Here is a 19,111-nt window from a genome sequence, read left to right on the forward strand (position 1 = left end):
CTTCCTTCTTTCGTTCAACTAAGACAATATTGTACCTAATAATTTACATGTTACTAGGTAATAATATGTCTATGACTCTTTAGCTCGCTAATAACGCCTGAACAGCAGCCAAAAGCGGAGGAAATCCCAGCCGGGCGTTGCTGCCATGGTGACATGTCAACACAGTTGCCCAGCGTGCTTCAAGAGGGCACTCATGGGAGCGGGCGGGCCCAGCTGGCCCTGGATCAGTTTTCTGCACCCAAATGAAATCAGGTTTTGTAATGATGACTACAAACTGATCCAGAACCTGTACGTTCATACTTAAGAATGTCACCAGGGACGATAGTATTTTTAGCAACACTTGATTGCAGCCATCCTTCACCAATTAGGGAACGAAAGAAAATAATAACTTCTATTTAGTGGACTGAAAAAAAACATACTTATCAGTAACGTTAAGCACATTGATTACAGTAATTGGCAACAGATGGTTATTTACATTTCGGTGGAGATATTAGACAAGTGGAAAAGTGACTAACACTGACATAGAGACAAATGCCAGGATAAATAACTTTATTGCCTTTAAACAAGTAGCATTTCAGTTTGTGTTAGTGTTGACATTTATTTATTCACTCAGAAGCACTTCACGTCTCTTTTCAATCAATAGTAAAATATTCTTCAAAATATCATGAAATTTAAAGCATTTTCAGAAATGAAAGCCTTTTTCAGGTGCACAATACTTAATGTTATCATGCACATTAGTCAGTGTTAGTGTTTAAAAGCCATAGTGTAACATAAACATGAAGTTTAAAGGATTTACGAGCCACTCTTTTGTAGTAATAGTTTATACAGCATGCATTGATTTCTCAAAAACATCTAGGGCCAGAGATGAAGATGTGTACAGCAGCAAGTGTACCCTACTGTATAAACCACTAAATCGTAATGTTCTACAGAGCAAACACAGGCTCCAATTAAAAATGTGGATGGACAACAGAGAAAAATAGTGGACTGAATATAGGATTGCATGTCAGCATTTGCCATGTATGAGTTTGCATGTAATCTGGCCCTACTTACAATGTGTCTGGCAAAGGACACTGCTGTGATAAGATAGTAATGCAAAGCAGACTAAACTATTATAAGACAGGATAACAATTCTAATTCAGTTTTCATGACTTTTCAGAGACATTTAAAAAGGATTCCATATGTTTAAGCACACAACAAATATACAGTGCGATGACTCGACATTTCATAGGACTCTATATATCTGGTGTCATCAACACAAACATTTGCCTTTATTCTCTCAAGAAAGCTGGTTATTCAACATTAGCTCTGCCTGTTGTAGTATAGGGAATATAATTTCCAATGTAAAACAACAAAAGGTTTGTTTGTCAGAAGGAAACAAATTAAAGAAAATTACAATTATGTACACTTAGTTGTATAAAAACAAAGATTTAGAGGAAAAATAAAAAATGCCATTTTGTTGATCCAAATCAACATAAAAGCATGTAACACATAGCGTTCATAGGTTAGTCTCCAAAGCCCTGCTTGTTTGAGAAAGCATGCTTCAAAGGAAAGCAATCTGCAGCCATATTTAAATACTCAAAACTATATCCACCCTTTACCCCTGCCTTAAAGTGATCACTGATCGTACACAATGCAACTGGCTGCTTCACTCTTTACTCAAAAAGTAAAGTGTAGCTTTTGACAAATTCTTCCAATAATTTTTTCCGCATTAATAAACTTAAAATTCAGATCAGTGTTACAAGACAAAGATAAAGAAGGGATACATTTTTCTCAGTAGTCAAAGAGGACTGCCTCAGTTCATCAGGGATTATAGTTACTCTAAGTCATCATTCATGTCACAGTAGATTTACTTAAAGCTTGTTGGCTGGAGGCACTGAGAAACAGTAGACCACAGGCTGCCACACAGGCAAGCCAGGGTCCGACTCGATAAAGAATATGATAAAATAAACATTGTGGTTACCACTGGACTCTAATGTCAAAGGATAATATTTGCATAATGATACTTTTGGGAAGCCTAGCCAATGATGTATCCTTAATACACACAAATACACATGAGTAGAGAGCAAATGGAGTATGTGGAGTTTACTTAGGCAATTAGTGGCATTAGCGTTTGACACCATTATGGAGATGCCAAAGTGCTGTCAAGCGATCAATATCCACAAGGTTATTTTCCCACATTTTTGTCAAGAAAAGCTAAATTATAGCATTTCTGGAAATGTTCTGTCATTTCCCAGTATATGCGTTCCCCTTGGTCCCCTTTTCCAATCACACAATTTACAAGGAGTTTTCTAAAATAGTCACATTTAAAAAAAAACTTAAGATGTATTGCAGACTTTGATGTCCCTAAAATAAAACTTCCAAGCACAGCAAATCAACATCAAATGCAATCTCAGCCATCTCTCGGGGCTTGAAAATACCAAAGCAACCAAAGAAAAATAATTCTTCACATCCACACAAGTATATTGAGAGGGCTGAGAGTAACATCATGACAATTATAATGCAACCAAAGTTTCAGCACGTACTTAAATTGATTAAAACGGACATCCTTTGAACATTACGCTCAGTGCCAGTGGAATCTGTAGGTCTAATACAATACATTTCTGATCAGTTCTGAACTGCATTACTGTAAGATATTCTTTTTCATTATACATAACATTTAGGAGCAAGGCAGTGTGTGAAAGGTGATATGGTGCAAATTACTGGAAGCATTAAATTTATCAAGGCAATTTAAACACTGTAATTACCTATCCAAGTTAATTCTCATAATTTGTTTGATACCAATAATGAGCTTGATAATAATGCTCGACAAGCAACATTAAAAAAAGGACACTGGCCTGATTGTGAAATGTGTTTCTTAACAAGAAAAAAAAAAAGAATGAAAATAAAAACTACTGGTTAAGGAAGACAAAACAACAAAACACTCAAAAGTAACTGAATACACAATAGTGTGTTCGTTCATTAAATTACATCAGTTTGTATTTATGTTCTAGCTTATATCAGTGTATATCCACTGGGCTCATCACCCACTCAATTCCAGACCATAATAGAAAGCACCACTCCTGCATCTGTGTAAAATAATGACTGTTCTCAATCATAAGCGCATCTTTCAATTAATATCTCACTGTTCAGACAGTAATTTGTGAAAAATAGATCACATCTGTAAGGATGGGAGCTGCCATCTTTACATACCTTTAAAATTGCATCACATTTTACAGCCTAATGCCTTTTTTCCTTTCAGTTGCTCATCAGCTGTCAGGCAAGAAAACAGGCAAGATTATCCCAACGGCCGACCAGCAGAAGACATCGACACGTTTTCTGTCTACTTAACAATTTTCTCTCGAAACTGTTCTTTTGTAGGGTCTTCCCAAAATGTCCTTTACTTTTAGTGTGCCGTCAATTGGTTTTTAAAGTTTCAGTGTCCTTCTGTAGTGTAGTCAAGTTCACATCACAAAAAATAAAAACGTTTGAAATGCAAGCTAAAAACTGGATATACTCAACTGCAACACAGGATATGCCATTGCTAAATGCCCATTATAGGGAGTCACAAAAAAGGCAGTGAGACGATGTAACAGCCACCAGGTTGCCAGGGGGTGCAATAAATATGGTGGAAAAGAGGTATGAAGAAATGTTTTGAAGAGAGTTGTTGTCAGAATAGAAGTGTTTTGACATATAAATATACAGATTTGAATATTTTTCATACTTGCATGAAAGAGAAAATGAACTATATGCATATTTCTGTATGTTTGGAATAAACACCTTAAATAGAATAATTAACCTGCTGTCAAAGTGCAACTGTAAGACTGTAGTGCTACATCAGAGGGGATATTTACATAGACCATTATAGGCTAGGCTAGTTTGATGCATGACACTGGCAACAGTAATGAATCTCAAAGTTTCATGTTAACCCCCCTGGCCTGGCTGTTAGTTGTGAGAGAGAGATGATATCACGGCTTTGTGGATGACAGCAGATTGGTGAACCAGGTTGCTGCCGATGATGACAGCTGTCGTTTCTCCTCTGCATGTTCCTCTCCATCAGGGAGGAGGAACTGAGTGGAAGCAATGGAGGTGGGGGATCCAAGAGAGGGTGCCAGGCCGCCACTTTCCTCGGCCTCCACGGGGGAGTCCAAATGCCAGGAGCTCTGGGGTTTGTAGCCTCCAGCACTGGCAGCCTGGGGCTCTAGGAAAGGCTCATGTGAAGCTAGGCCCATGTCATCACATGGGGCTCTAGGTTGCATCTGGGGCCGGTAACCCCCTCCTCCACCTCCACAGCTGACAGACAGATCAGCCTGAGGTTGAAGGCCCTCAGCGGAGCCCTGTGGATCCAGCTGGAAGACCAAAGAAGACCCTGAGGTCTGAATCCCTGTGTACGTCACATCTGTGCGTGCTGAATCCAAAGAAGATGCAGAGGAAGCAGAGGAGTCTGGGAAAAATGGTCGTATGGGCCGCTCATCTACCACTTGGTTGTAGTAGCGTAATGACGTTGGCTCATCTGTGTCAACTGGCTCGTCTCCTATCCCCTGCCCTTCTTCATCCTCGTCTTCTTCAGGAATGACAACAAGCACTTCTTTACTAGAATCCCACTCAGGCTTTTCCACAACATGGACCATACTGTGGGGAGATGGCTTCAAATCCAACGGCCCCTGTAAGACAAACAGTGATTAAACACTTTACTTCAGTCAGTTCAAACAGGAGAAACCGCCTCATAGTCTTCTCACTAGCAATGATCAAAAAATACAAAAATAGGGAACAGTCAATTGTAAGTTCCATATATAGAATTAGCACACAATGAGTTGTGAGGGTCAGAGTGCACTGATACTGCACCTGTGGCCTGGACCAATCACCAGACAGCTTGGGCTCAGGTATGTCTGGATAGAACGCCTTTTTCACCCTGGTGACAAAGCAAAATGTCACTTGTAAACATACATTTGCCTGTGTGGTAGGTGTCTTTACAAATGTTGCTTTATCTACAGTGGAGAGAGACATAGGATAGGAGCATAACAGTCTCACCATTTCCTTTTCTTGTAGCAAATGAAGGTGACAATGATCAGGAACAAGGCTGTTATTCCCAGAGAAGCCAAGATTTCCAGGATCAGCCAATCAGCTGTCAGGACAAGACAGTAGAAATATTAGAGTTGTTAGACTTGAAGGAGTGTGGTTACCTGCAAGCACTTGTTTATACAAGAGCACATCAAACAATAGGAATAGTGAAAGTTGTAGAATTAACACAAATGTTAATAACTAGTCATAGCTATACAGATATAAGTATACATTCACATACTGTATTGCTCCAGTGTTATGGAGGCAGTGGCGCCTGTGTCTTCGCCTGCTGAGGTGTAGGCCTTGACAGTAAATTTATAGGAGCCCTCAGGGAAACCTTTTACTGTGTAGTTCCTGCTTCCAAGGTCTGACAGACTGGCTGTTCAAAGGACAGGGTGAAAAACAAAAGGGGAGAGAGGCATGGAAAAGAAGGAAAAGAAAGAAAAGAAGGAGAAAAAGAGAGAAGCAGGAGAGGGAGCAATGAGGAGGAAAATGAGTGTCTCACAGAGGATAAAAAATGCACTTTCTACAAGATATTTTGATGAGTGTTATAACATGAATTATGCATGTTGTGTATATGGTTCCTTTTTGAAGCACTCCTCTGTAACAGCTGTACTCTTTACAAGAGGCGGCACGTCACATCATAACATTTACCTAGAATTGTGAGGTGGGAGCCGTTACTTAAGTAAATGTTGTAGCCCAGGAGGAAGCCTCTTCTGTTGACCAGCGGGATCTCTCCCCAGGTAAGGAGAATATCAGATTCCTGCTGACTGGCTGACAGAGGGACAGAACTGGAAGGGACTGTGGAAGCCGCAAGGAAAGGAGGAAGAAAAGAGAAGAGAAGGGTGGGAGATGTAACAGAGAGAATGAGAACAAAGATTCGGCAATTAAAATGCATGAGTATGATTTCTGAAGTCACTGCTTCTTATAAAAAGATAAGCTTTCCACATGCAGTGCTATCCTTACCCAGCTCCTGCGTGTATCCCTGCCAGCGTTGCAGCAGCTCTGGGGCCTCGGAGGAGCAACTGTACAGGGAAAAGCTGTACCTCACACCCGGCTGGAAGTTGGCTAATGGTAAAGAAAGAGATTATTATGTATTATAAAGTTTAATTTAAAATGGCAGATACGAGAGATTAAAGTTACGTTTGAGGGTATGGAAAGGTGAAAATCCTGTTTACTTTTTGAATTATTAAACACTGTCCATAGCCAAGAATAGCAGGGGGACAAAGATAGCCTGTAGTGACTGTAGAAATACATAGAATACATTTGTAATATGCTGAAAACATGGTTGATTTCTTTTTAAAAGGAGGCATCAAGGCTGGCATACCTGACTCAATGGAGACATTGGTGTTTCCAGCGGCCACCTTGATCCACTCCACAGGGCAGTCCCACGTACAGGAAGCATCATGCCACTCTACCACATAACCACTGGTGGCGTTGGCATTGCTCTGCCAGAACAGAGGGAAACCTCTGTCCGTATTAACTGTCCTGGACACAGCAAGGGGTTCCACACCTGGAAAGAAGAAAATATGTATACAGCAATATAAAAACTGCATGTCTTTGTATTCTCCTTTTATAACTGACTGCTGCTTTAGTCTTTTAAGTGTTTCATGACTGTTGGAACCAGACAAATCATCAAGTTGCTCTCACTATCTAAAAACATCTTGCCTTCTTACTGGTTTCTTATATGCTAAAACATCCCAAACACTCTATCTCCATTTCCACATACCTGTCAAACATGGAGGTATAAGTAAACTTGTAGGTTGAGACACCCAATCAGCGTTTTTTGCAATGACGGTTGCTATGACCTTGTCACTGCTGAAGGTAGCGATCTGTGTGAGGTTGATTGGAGCAGCAGAAGTATCCGGAGAAAAGCTGTGTGTGTGCTGTAGATTTTCTTCAGGGCTCCAGAAGGTAACTTCATAACCTGTGATCTGACCGTGGCTCTGTCTTCGAGTTAGAGGCTAGAAGAAATCCAGTGAAAGGGAAGGAAGGAGGGAGAGAAAGACAGAGGCGGTTTTAAATCACCTCTTACTTTTTCAGATGATACATATTCACAACAGGTCAAGCTTCTTTACATCAAAATGGAAAAAGAGAGTAAAAGGAGGAAGTACAGACACAAAGGATAAAGACTAAAACAGAAGAACCCTGACAGGTAATGCACTTGTGTCATCTGATTGTGGTTTAAGTGAACCCGCTGCAAATTTGTGGTCTCCACAGTATAAATAGCACATTGTTGATTGTAAATCTACAATCTAAATCTAAATCAATTCAATTTTAAAACAGAAACCCAAAAATTACCTTCCAGATGACCTGCCCAGTGTTGTCTCTGTTTATCCACACCCACACATCAGGAGCATCTGGAACTAAGAGATGACCAAAAGAAATAATACAAATGAAAAACTTTTTCTTTTGCTGTTTCACAATTACAGTTAAGTGACATTTCTACTACTTGGGGCATCCTGGTATGGCACTTGACTGATGCCCATTTATGGTAGGGCTAAAACAATTAGTTGATCTGTAGAAAATTAATCAATAACAACTGTTGTCAGCAACTGATTACCAATTGATAATCAATCCATAATATAAGTTATTTATCAGGCAAAAATGCCACTCATTAACTAGTTGCAACCTTTAAATTGTGAGAATTTGCAGCTTTTCTTGGTTTTATATCAACTTTGGTATTTGGATTGGTTGGCCAGACAAAACAAGCAATCAAAAGATTTTATAGACTAAACCATCAATCGAAAAAAAATAGATACCACAAATAAAACCCTTACCATAGGTGTTGGTTTTAAAGGAACACAGTTTGCTCCAATTTCCCCACTTCCAAAAATTCTGCTGGGCACCGCAGCGGACTTGAACACTGTAATCCTCATCAGGATACAGGTCCGATAGAACCACTGACCGCAGGCCCACACCAGAGAAGGTACGCTGGACACACACATTAGACTTCATTACTGTTTGGTACATTGATGTTCACACAAATGGAGAGAACATGCAGATACAAGCTTGCATTTGTTGAAAGTAATGTGTTGGGTCAGCAAACAAACACAAACAGATGGACAAGTGGTCTTCCCCTGCAACACACACACACATTAGCCCACACAAAGAAAACTAACCTGTGTTTTGTACCCATGGGAGGCAAGCTCTACCTGGCAGACAAGAGCCAGGGAGGAATAGTTGCTGTACTTCCACTCCCACATCACAGTGGCATTCCAGGCATGGACGACAGAGTTCAGGTTCGCTGGTGCTACTGGATGGACTAAGGGAGAAAGGGTGAAACAACAATCAGTGAACTGAGGGGATAAAAAGAAGACACTATTATGGGTGTATTTCATGTCTATGTTTACCTCTATTTTGGTAATAAAAAGTTTATATGACTTTTTCTTCTTAGTGTGTATCCATGTATTGATTTTGATAAGGTAAGGGTGATGGACCTACTTCTGTGACTGAGTTCAGCAGAGTCAGTGAGGCTGTATTGGCCGAGAGGATTAGCAGCTACCAGTGTCCAGTTACCCTCCCACTGGTCCACACTACACTCTATCTGCTTCTGCAGCAGGTTGCCCCTAGTACAGTTCCTACAAACAAAACACAACATTAAAAAAACGTGAGTGTGAAAATCAAAACAACCAAATTAAATTACAACAAAATATAATCACTTCAGATGCTCAATCTAACCTACAGTTTAACACAATGTAACTTCTGGCCAGTCTTCAGACAATTCCTGTAAAAGGTCTGGCAGACGGCCAATCTGCTATCAATGTTAAATGGACACACAGAAGCAGCAAGTGGTTACTTAGACTAAGTGCTTTATATTTCTTGTCATTCTCTCTCTCTTGGTGGATTTTTTTCTGGGCAGAAAACACGTTTTAGAGAAAGGCAGAGGGAACAATCATAAATAATGCACGAATATTATGTCAGAAACAAAGTGACATTGTACCACATCCTGGCCCATCTATGAATTACTGTGAATCTGGCCAAAAGGATCACCAATTGAACTAGTGTGTACTTGTGTGTGTGGAATGCATGACCATACTGAGACAGCCTGAAAAGGTGGGTCTGGTTCCAACTAACTAATTATTTTGTGATAGCAAATATGTGATTTTAGCATGATGCTACACTACTACTAAATCCTTTTGGGGATAGTGATCTGTTAAGAAATCTCCAAATCAGAGATCTATTGAGCTTGTGTCCGTCTCCACGTATTTTAGAATCTGTAGCCTGCTTTTTGTGAATGAGTTAGTGTGTGCAGTTCTGCTACCCAACCCGAGTCTTATGGTTTCCGACATAGTATCAGGTTTTAGGTCTGGTTACAGCCATTTTGTTAAGTACATGTGTGAGCACAGGTGAGGTTTGGCTATTTTTAAAAGTTATTTATTGTGTTTGCGAGTGTGGCTTTGGTACCTCTTGTTCAGTGAGTAGAATGTTTCTCGTCTGCCATGCAAGTGTGTGTCTCGTCCTTCGTTCCACTGGCACACAGCTGAGGTTAAGTCACGAGTCTCACACGCGAAATCACTGGGCATTGGTGGATCTGGGGAAGGGGACAAGAAGTATATATACTTTTGTTACTTGCTTCAATCATATAAATATATAGATACATAAATAATTATTAGATTTATTTAAAAGACAAGCTCTGGAACAACCTACAGACTCTTTCACACAATCATTCATTATCATCAACAGAACTGTTCAAGAATCTTTTCAGATAAACAAACTCTTGTATAATAAAAATTCACAAGCTGTATAACAGCATAACTGAAACAAGTCACTTTCAGTGACATCTATAATTTATCTCTTTTAATTACCTATTTACAGTACTTTGTGCTAACACATTCTAACTCATCTTAGATATGGTAACTATTCACACTTCAGCCCTTATCCATCCAGTTATTCATCTTACATCCAACAAACACCACTGTGCCAGTAAGTTTTATCTTCGGGTTGTCGTAACAGAAGACGTTGGTTCCCGACCCGCCGGACGGTCTCTGATTAACCACGGTAGTGGTGTAACTTCGCCTACTCAGTCGTGTCGCGTTCATGACTGTGATGCCATAGTAGATGGTACCAAAGAGCCTCCCCTCTTCCACAATGCAACAGAAGGTGGTGTTGGCTCCCACGGGCACAACTCTGTCCTGAGGGTACATCTGGAATGTCTCATTGCTGGGGAGATCGCTTCCTGAAAAGAAGGAGTGGGGGAGAAAGAAGAAAGTCGAGTATTCAAAATGTCCAAATGAAAGGCAAAAGGAGAGAGGGAGATATAAATAGAGATCTATATTAAGGTACAAAGGAAAATCATTTGTTTGGCTGAAGAATGAGATTTAAGAGAAAGAAAGAATTTGAATAAGAAATGGCCTTCACTCCCTCTGAAAGAATAAATACATTATGTTAATCCCAAATTGACAAGTCAGGCAAATCAGTATTTGTGTTTCTCTAATTATTGGTGTCCTATAATATATATAGATTTAATTATTGCCCCTCTGACCTTGAAGTATCTGAGTGTTGCTCCATTCACTTGTTGTCTGTCCATCTCTAGAGCGAATTTTGATCGACAGAGAGGTACACTCCAGAGGCTCAACTGAGGTCCAGGTCCACTGATGCCGACCACTCACCTGGTCCACTGTAACAGACACCGTCTCCTACAGGTAACACACAGAAAACAAAGTGAGGGAAAGTCATAGCTCATGCAGGAAAAGAAACAAACTCTTCTGAATCATTATATTATCTGCATAACCTATGACAATATGTAAAAGCAAATGAAATATTACAGCAAAATGTACCGCAGAGGTAAATAAAATACATTTGGCTTTGAAAGCTGCTTTTTGATCCCGACCAATAAATCAGCCAAGCCAATATATGTGGGTTGTGTAAAGAAAATCAACATCAGTATATCCTTATCAGATTATTTAAAAACTCTTATATACATCAGCCTCAAAAATACTGTATCGGCCGGGCTATAGCTCCTTTCACATGAGAATGTAACCAACTTGTAATATAACTTTGTTAATAACAAATTAAAAACAAAAATGCTCTTACGTAGAACACTGTTTCATTGAGTTCAGTTCTTAGAATCATGAGGTCAAAGGTTGTGGCTTCTCCTCCCAGCCAGGATATTGATATTTGCTGTGTATAGATGTTGGCGGACAGGCTCACCTGCTGGGGTACAGTAAGAACTGGAGAGAAAAAAAAAAAAAAAGATTGGGACAGGATAACGTGATTTAAATGGCAAAGCATACAGACTCAATGCAAACATGGTTTTAGTATCAGCCCTGCAGAACCAAAGGGCAAAGCTTTTCATATGAACCTGCTATATTGCTTCAACATTCAACACTTTCAACATCACGTGCATTGAGCGTTGCAGATTATTATTTGATGTATCCGAAGCTATTTAGTTTGGTTCTTACCATCTTTAGCATGAGTGTGTATGGCTGAGAGGCCCAGGAGAACACAGATGAGCCAGACAGGGCTCCAGATAGGATTTGAGCTGAGACTGACACTTAAATGAGGCATGTTGATCAACTGGCAGAGTCACTGTCTGCAGATCCTAAGGGGGTGGTCCTCTCCACTACTGTCACACCATGCTAGACATCCTGAGAGGCAAGACACGGACAGAGGGTGCCCTGTGGGAAAAGAAAAAATGGTAAATGTGTAGACCTGCTAAAGCACAAACATAATTAAAAAAGAAAGGTAAACACCCAAGCTGCGAGGTAATTCATGGTGAGAAAGTAAGGATTTGTCAGCTAATTTGTTAAATGAAACTATGAAGGTTGTGTTGGGGTGTGGGCAGCTGTTGTGAAACTGAAGTTGGCATGCCAACCTTTTGCATGGAATATTCTGGCATGCACAGTAATTTCATAAAATGTCTCTTGAGATTCAGCTAGTTTGCTCTTATCACTGCTAGGTCCTGGGGAGGAGCTGCAATCTGTTACACAGTGTTGAGTTTCTGCAATGCTTCCCTGCCAGTTGTGTGTGTTGCATGAATGCACGCCAAAGCCAGAAGTACCACTGCCAGGAAAAGCCAAATTTTACATCAACATAGGAAAACACATCGCAGCTGCTTTGAGGAGAGATGTGAAAACACACAAGTCAGAGAACGGTGTTATATATAAAGCTTGCACTTGTTGCTTATCCAGTTCACCTGTTCTCTTCTCAACTTGTGTTGATGAATAGCACACGCTTTTTTTTGTACTACATGCATGACACAAACACACCTATTTCAAAGGCAGTTGGAAGCAATGAAGATACAGCTGAAGATACATGGAACCATTTTTTCCAGGGAAATATTCATCCACCAGCATAACCTGGTTTATACTGAAAGGTATTAATTTTTAGTGTCAACACACCTCCTTCCACGGACACCTTTAGCCAGAAAGTTGCATTGCCACAACTTGCTCACTGGCTGGCTGTCTGCTACAACCACATACTGGTACTTTTACATTTTGTGCTCTCCTACCAAGTTTAGCATACCAATGTTTTGGAATAAACTAGTGATAGGCTACACTACTGTTCACTGACGCTTTTACAGCAGTTACAGCAAGTTAACAAAAATTTAGAATAGAGCTGAAACAATGGATCTATGAATGGACAGAAAATTAATCAGCAACTATGTTGATTGTTTTGAGTGATAATAAACTGAATATCTTTGGATTTTGGACTGTGTATCTGACTAAACAAGCAATGTAAAGATGTCACCTAGGACTTTCGGAAATTTCTAGGAATTTGTCACTATTTTTTGAAGTTTTATAGACCAAATTAATTGATGGATTGAGGAAATAATCAGCAGATTCATCTAAAATTTAAATAATTGTTAGTTGCAGTAAAGATGGATTCAACAAAACCACATTGGTAGTACTGCAACGCTAACGTAATAATGGGGATATAAAGGGACTAGAACAAGATACAAACTGTTTCGGCTTGGCATACAGAAAAAAAAATAGGTTAACTGCAAAAACATCTAGGTGGGGAATGCAACGTCAAGGCTCAGCATGTATGTGATGTGACTGCTGTTCGCTCTAAAAACAGAAAGACAAATCAAAGACATTCCTGTTTAAATCAGAAAGGGGAGATGTTGCAATAGTTTCGTTATGAGCCTCTGCCTTGATGAGCCTGAATGTGCACGTTTGTGTATATAAATATCTGCTGATCTCTGATGTTTGTGGATTTAACTGTCACCAAAATGCTGCAGTGCAGTTCGTCTGGTTTCCCTTGAGACAGGCTGAGACAGGCCTCAAACAGCTTTGGAGCTTGATAAAACAATGCTCCCAAGTACTGCCAAGCCCATTACTGCAACAACATGACCTGAACGTAAAAAGTACACACACAGGCACAAACACACAAGCAAAGCCCATTTTGAATAACTGAATAAGACAGTCAAACCCTAACCTGAAGCATATTTGTGAAACAAAACAGACCAGTCAGACAATATAGTGAGATCCTAATATAATTTTTTTTTATTTCACTTGATTTATAATGTGACCACTGCAAACCTATGAGAAGAATTATTTTCTGCATCTGGTTTCATAACTTATCAGTAGTCAATTGTCAAGCGAATTTTGAGTGACCTTTTGAAATGTTGCCAAAAAGAAATGCCATTTTGTCTTCCGGATTGGAGTGTGGATCTGAACGGTTCAGCAGAAACAGCAGAGCAGTCATGTTCGCTACGTCAGAACATTTTCAGCAAAGGTGTTTCCATATCCCATTTAGCGCATCAACTCTTTTTCGGCAAAAGTAAAAACCACCTCAAGCAAGCACCAAAACGTTTTTGCACAATTGTAGTCTTACTGAATTTTGTCGTTTCCATGCAGCTTTTCTAATGTGATGCACATAAAAATACGTTTACCGAAACACGTCTAGTGTCTGATAGATTAAAACAAGAAAAAACGTAGATATCCAACTTTAGCAATAGCTATCTATTCGTCTGAAAAGCGGTAACAAATGACGTTAAGAATGAAACACAACCCTGCAATCTTTTTTTTTTTCAAGAATAAAGGTGGATGATATACAGTTGATTTCCTTTCACAGTGCAGGGAGCAAAACATGCTGCTACAGGTGTTGAAGACTTGCAGCACACAATTGAACTTCACATGAGGCTACACAAACAAATACACACAGGCTCACTGATTCCAGAGAAGAGAAAGCTTACATTATGGGAAAAGAAGACAGGAACACTGTTATAGCCTGCTTATCTAACTGCCTGCTCAATGTTTCATGCCAAGTGATGGTGAAAGATAGAATGCAAATACAAGGATAAAATGCAATGATAAGATTATACTGAAAATAATAATTATAAGGGTCAGATATTAATATAACATTCCAAGGGACTGTTTGAAAACCTTTTAGTACAGTAAAAACACCAGTAAATTGTGTAACAACATTTAAATGACAGCATAGCACATCTTGTTTACATGAAGTCTAAAGGAATATAAGAAGAACACCTTGATAATCATTTATCTGGTACACTGCAACATTTCCTTTCCTTTAGATGATTTTTAAGCAGCACGGGAAGAGAGGAATTTCAATTCTCAGATGTGCCTTTACTGCTGGCTCCTTAAGTGGTTTCACATTTGGTTTTAAAAGAGCTCCTAGTCAAACATGAAGTGTACATGAATGAACTTTAAGGTCATATCCATCCAGTTGTTTGTTTTGTATGCACAATTATTGATGCATTGTATGGTAGTGTAACACCTGGAGGCTGCTGCTAAATTAATACAATGTAAATACTGCAGAGCCTCTACCCAGCAACTATTTCTGCAGCCAAAAGAACAACTAAACCATCACCACTCTTAATATGACTTCTTTAGTTTGACTTGGTTAGTAGGATCTGAATACTTTTGTTAACCCAGATGTGTGCTGCTGAGACCTTCTAGTGTGTTTCTGGCTTTAAAAACATCACCTCCTGATGAAATTCAGAGTCATGGCTCAACATAAATAGAGCTGTGTGGAGTCAATGTTTCACACACTTATGTGCCAGCAACAAAATGGTTTCTGAGCCTGTTGCAGGCCTAGTGGGTGCCCACATGAAAAGAGGAGTTATATGTGTCAGTGGTCCTGGATCCTAAAGAAGATTTTTTTCCCCAACTTCAGCACCAGGCTGAAACATTTTACAACCCCCAATATATTCTACAACCATCTCAGCCCTGAAAAAAAACATAGTGCATTAATGGGAAGCGGGAAAATCAGCCGTAGATTCTGGGAAATCTGACCAAGAAACTGATAGCCACAAATGCACACCAACACACAAATCAATACTTCTCTGCTGGGCTCTGGTCCTTGTCCTTGCAGCAGTAATGAATATGACCCTAAACTACAAAAACCACAAGGATAGTGTTGTTACTTAAAAACTAAGCCTAAACCTCATCTGTACGCCTGAAGTAGTCCTATTTTAGGAAGGAACAGACTCACCTAAAAAACAATGTCATGATTTGGAGTTCGCCTCCTCTCTCCACACTGGACTTTGCCACTGTTTGACTATTCAGCTATGTAAGGCAACCTTTTGAAGTAAGCCATGGAACAGGTCCAGGTATACTCCCACGCAACATATACTGTGCAAGACTGACCACCCTGTGATGCTATCATTTCTCAGAATCCAAATTCACTCAAAAGGCCTCATTTGTCCCTATTTTACTATTTCTATATGCATCTTAGCATTAGTTGGCCCTAAAATATTTGAGCAAACCCAGTCAATATGTAACATCGCCCTGTTTCCAGTACATGAATTCGGGGATTGTGCAATTCAGAATGTATCCAGAGTTACTGGAACATCCAAAAGATGTGTGTTTGCTTTGAGTGAGTGAGTGTGTATGTGTGTTGGCTGGGGCACTTTACTTCACGTAATAACCATTTCATTTATTTTTCAGCTAATGTTGCCCTGGAATAAATGGTTAGTTATCAATTTATCTATTAATTAATTTTTTGTTAAATCAAATGTTTTAGTGTAAAATGTCATAAAAAAATAACAAACGGCCATCGTGGGTTTCCAGAGCCCAAAGGGATTTCTTACATTTGTTTTGTCTAACAAGCTGTAGCCAGCAAGAGTTTGATATTCATATTTGATAAATGAAACAAAAAAAGTCACTGATTTAGTCAATCCACTGTGTCAACACTAGTTTCAGCCTAAAAGACATCCTAAAACAAAGTGGAATGTTATCCTCTCGAGAACCAAAACAAAGACAAAAATAAAAATGAATTGGAGCCAAAGCCAAAATTATTCCAAACTGCCACTGCTTTGAGAGAAGAAAACTACTCGTGGAAAACTCTACAACAAACTTAAAGTTTCATCATTACCTAAATAGACACCAGATTTTGATGAAAGTGAGCTGTGGTGTTTTTGATATTAAACGATTAAAACCTCTGATAGTATTGTCTTTACTAAAAGAGAGTGGGATGGAAGCTGAAGCCAAACCCAGGGAAAACTTGTATCTGTTCTCAGCCTACGCTCAGCAACGCTGTCATTACACTGTCATACGATGACCACCAGGACCAAAGAAATAAGCCTCTAGTATACTATATAAGTGTGGTGGCATTTTGAAACACAAGCCAAGTTTGCAGCTAATTATGTTTGACCTTTAAGTGGGACGAGAGGAAGACCGGATGCTAGTGAAAGACAAGTGAAAAACAGAGAGTGAACAGATGATTGTGTCTGTGTGAAATGTCGGTGCTCTGACCTCAGTGGAGAAGGGACATTCAGTCCTGTGTGTGTAGCTTTTGGACCTCAACCAAATGTTGTTTCCTTCCTTCCTTCCTTTACCCAGTAATCCTTCATGAATGTAAAGTAAAGCTAAAGCAACAGGAAGTGAGTAAAAAAGTCCCTTTAAAAATACTTTCAGACGTTAGCTTCTAAATTACTGGCTTAGTACAATTAAACACGCTGCGACTCAAACTAGTCTGATCTTTTTTAGCACAAACACAGCCTAGTGACTGGTAATAAAGAAAACAGACAAACAGGGCGGCTATTGTGCTGCCAGGTACGAGAAGGCGCCTGGCATTCATCCAGTTTGTTATGTTGACTAATGTTCAGTGTTTCTAGTAGTGAGTCATACTAGGATGACAGTATGCAGCATGAAAAATAACCGCCTGTTTTTACAATTCACCCACATATAGGACTACAGCAGATTTATTCCATAAGAACATTAGGGACAGGATATGGCAGAAAAATGAAGAGGAGCATTAAAAGTATCAAGGCTGATATTGTTAGACGTCTATACAATTGCATGTAAATGTAACGATGTATGAACAGGCATCATTTGTGTCCCCTGCGCAGGTGCAGTCACCAGCACTATAACACCTGATGATTGCTGATTTCCTTTTGATGCACTTTCTGTATTTCCATTTGTTACAGATCTGAAATGGTCCCTTGGAAATTTTTACAATAATTAGTATGCACTGTTACCTGTAAAAGTAACCCACTACTGAGGAGGGTGTGTTGTTACATGATCTAAATTTTTGAAAATAGGAGATAACATCCCCACCCAGTTTTCTGTGAGAACATACTAATGTTTAAAGAGTGGAAAACAACTCCTCCTCTGTGCATGTAGACCATATTTGATCAATAAACTATATTTGTTCACAACATAAGTAAATATGGTCCTTATCCTTTTGAGACCATGAGAGAAAACAAACAGCCTTTGCTGCGGGAAACTTACATATTGGCTGGGTAATCAAAATACTAAGAAATATTGATCTGATCTTCTTCAATCTGTGAGCAAAACAACCATGATGACGAAATACACATGATCCAACTGTAAGTTACACCACACCTTTGAGGTCCCAACTACACAATAATAATAATAATAATAATAGTCATGTGCCTGCTCACTCAACACCTAGTAATTGGTCATGTGTAGTAGCTATTTTTGACTCTGATTCTACTCCTCCAGGAAAAGTGGCTAATACAGCAGATATCCCAAACTGCATCATCCTGGGACGGTTTGCATCATTAGCATTAGCAACTGGACAACGTGATGGGTACCATTAAAAGTCTTATTGTAAATAACGGACAGACGGTGGTTACACTTTATAAATGTAGCTATCATTTTTAACAACATTTTATAAAGGGAGACAGTGTACTGAAATTGGACAAGATGAGTTCTAAATGTCATTTTAATTTTACAGAGCAGCCAGCACCCCACCGCACACACGCAGACAGGCCACTGATGTTTGGGAAAAACACTGTTAGCTACAGTAGCTGCCATCTACGAACTAACATTAAAGGTTGCTATGAGTTGACAAATAACACCAAATTTACCTCTAATGTAGCAAGAAATCCTCTTCAGTGATATTTCGGTTATATATCCAATAATCCAGCTCTTTAGTAAACCTGCCCCCGTGCTACGTAGTTTGTTAGACCATTCCCTATGAATCCAGAATAGGTTGGGATTACTGGAATAGAGCGAACCAGGCGTTTGATGGACGCTTGTACTGACCAATAGGCTTCGACTAAACCGCTTTCGCACCGGGGAGAGGGCGTTGTCGTGCTACATTTAAGTCACACAGGGAAGACGGGTTAACGACACCCGTCCAGACCTCTGTCACAACTCTGCTGGTGCCGATTTTACTGGATATCGTGTATTCCAACACCAGAGTCGTTTAGTAGAGTGGTATGAAATTGAATTGACTAATTCTCATATCAAATAGCATGAACCCCGGTGATGATTTTTAACTTGTGATATAAACGTTATACACACCCACAATTTGGAGGACTTTATTGTGGAACCTAAATGCACCTCCTCGTTCGTGTTGACTGCAAAAAAATCTTATTAGAGTAACAATAACGAAGACATTTGAAAAAAGAAAATTGTGTTGCCTTGTAACGCAAACCCAATATTTAATAATAATATGTAGAGCCTAATAACATAGGTAATATGTATCCGTACTGTTGTCAATTGATTGTGTTGCTTTATAAGTATATCTGTGTCACAGCCAAATAGTTATTTGATAATTAGGGCTGGGTGATATGGTTGAAATCGTTATCACAACACAAGAACAAAATGACAGAAACTGAACTGAATGATAACTTAAAGAAATGGAATTCAAAAGCAAATACATTATATACATACTTTAAGCCACATACATGAAT

At 39.4% G+C, this 19,111-nt stretch overlaps 1 protein-coding gene across 1 annotated transcript; it reads right to left on the minus strand.

The window, feature by feature from the left end:
• Positions 1 to 3,944: 3,944 nt before the first annotated feature.
• On the minus strand, positions 3,945 to 18,378 carry lifra (LIF receptor subunit alpha a). Its single transcript, XM_070904741.1, has 18 exons — positions 18,281 to 18,378; positions 11,442 to 11,657; positions 11,074 to 11,210; positions 10,523 to 10,676; positions 9,941 to 10,216; positions 9,445 to 9,571; positions 8,482 to 8,618; positions 8,160 to 8,302; positions 7,818 to 7,971; positions 7,339 to 7,403; positions 6,767 to 7,001; positions 6,365 to 6,550; positions 6,004 to 6,105; positions 5,692 to 5,838; positions 5,279 to 5,416; positions 5,008 to 5,101; positions 4,822 to 4,888; positions 3,945 to 4,640 (listed from the first exon to the last, which is right to left on the minus strand). The coding sequence occupies exons 2-18, from the start codon at positions 11,545 to 11,547 to the stop codon at positions 3,945 to 3,947; spliced, it is 2,964 nt and encodes a 987-aa protein (XP_070760842.1). The 5' UTR covers positions 11,548 to 11,657; positions 18,281 to 18,378.
• Positions 18,379 to 19,111: the final 733 nt, after the last annotated feature.

This window comes from Enoplosus armatus, chromosome 4, assembly GCF_043641665.1.
Source record: "Enoplosus armatus isolate fEnoArm2 chromosome 4, fEnoArm2.hap1, whole genome shotgun sequence".
Lineage (NCBI taxonomy): Eukaryota > Metazoa > Chordata > Actinopteri > Centrarchiformes > Enoplosidae > Enoplosus > Enoplosus armatus.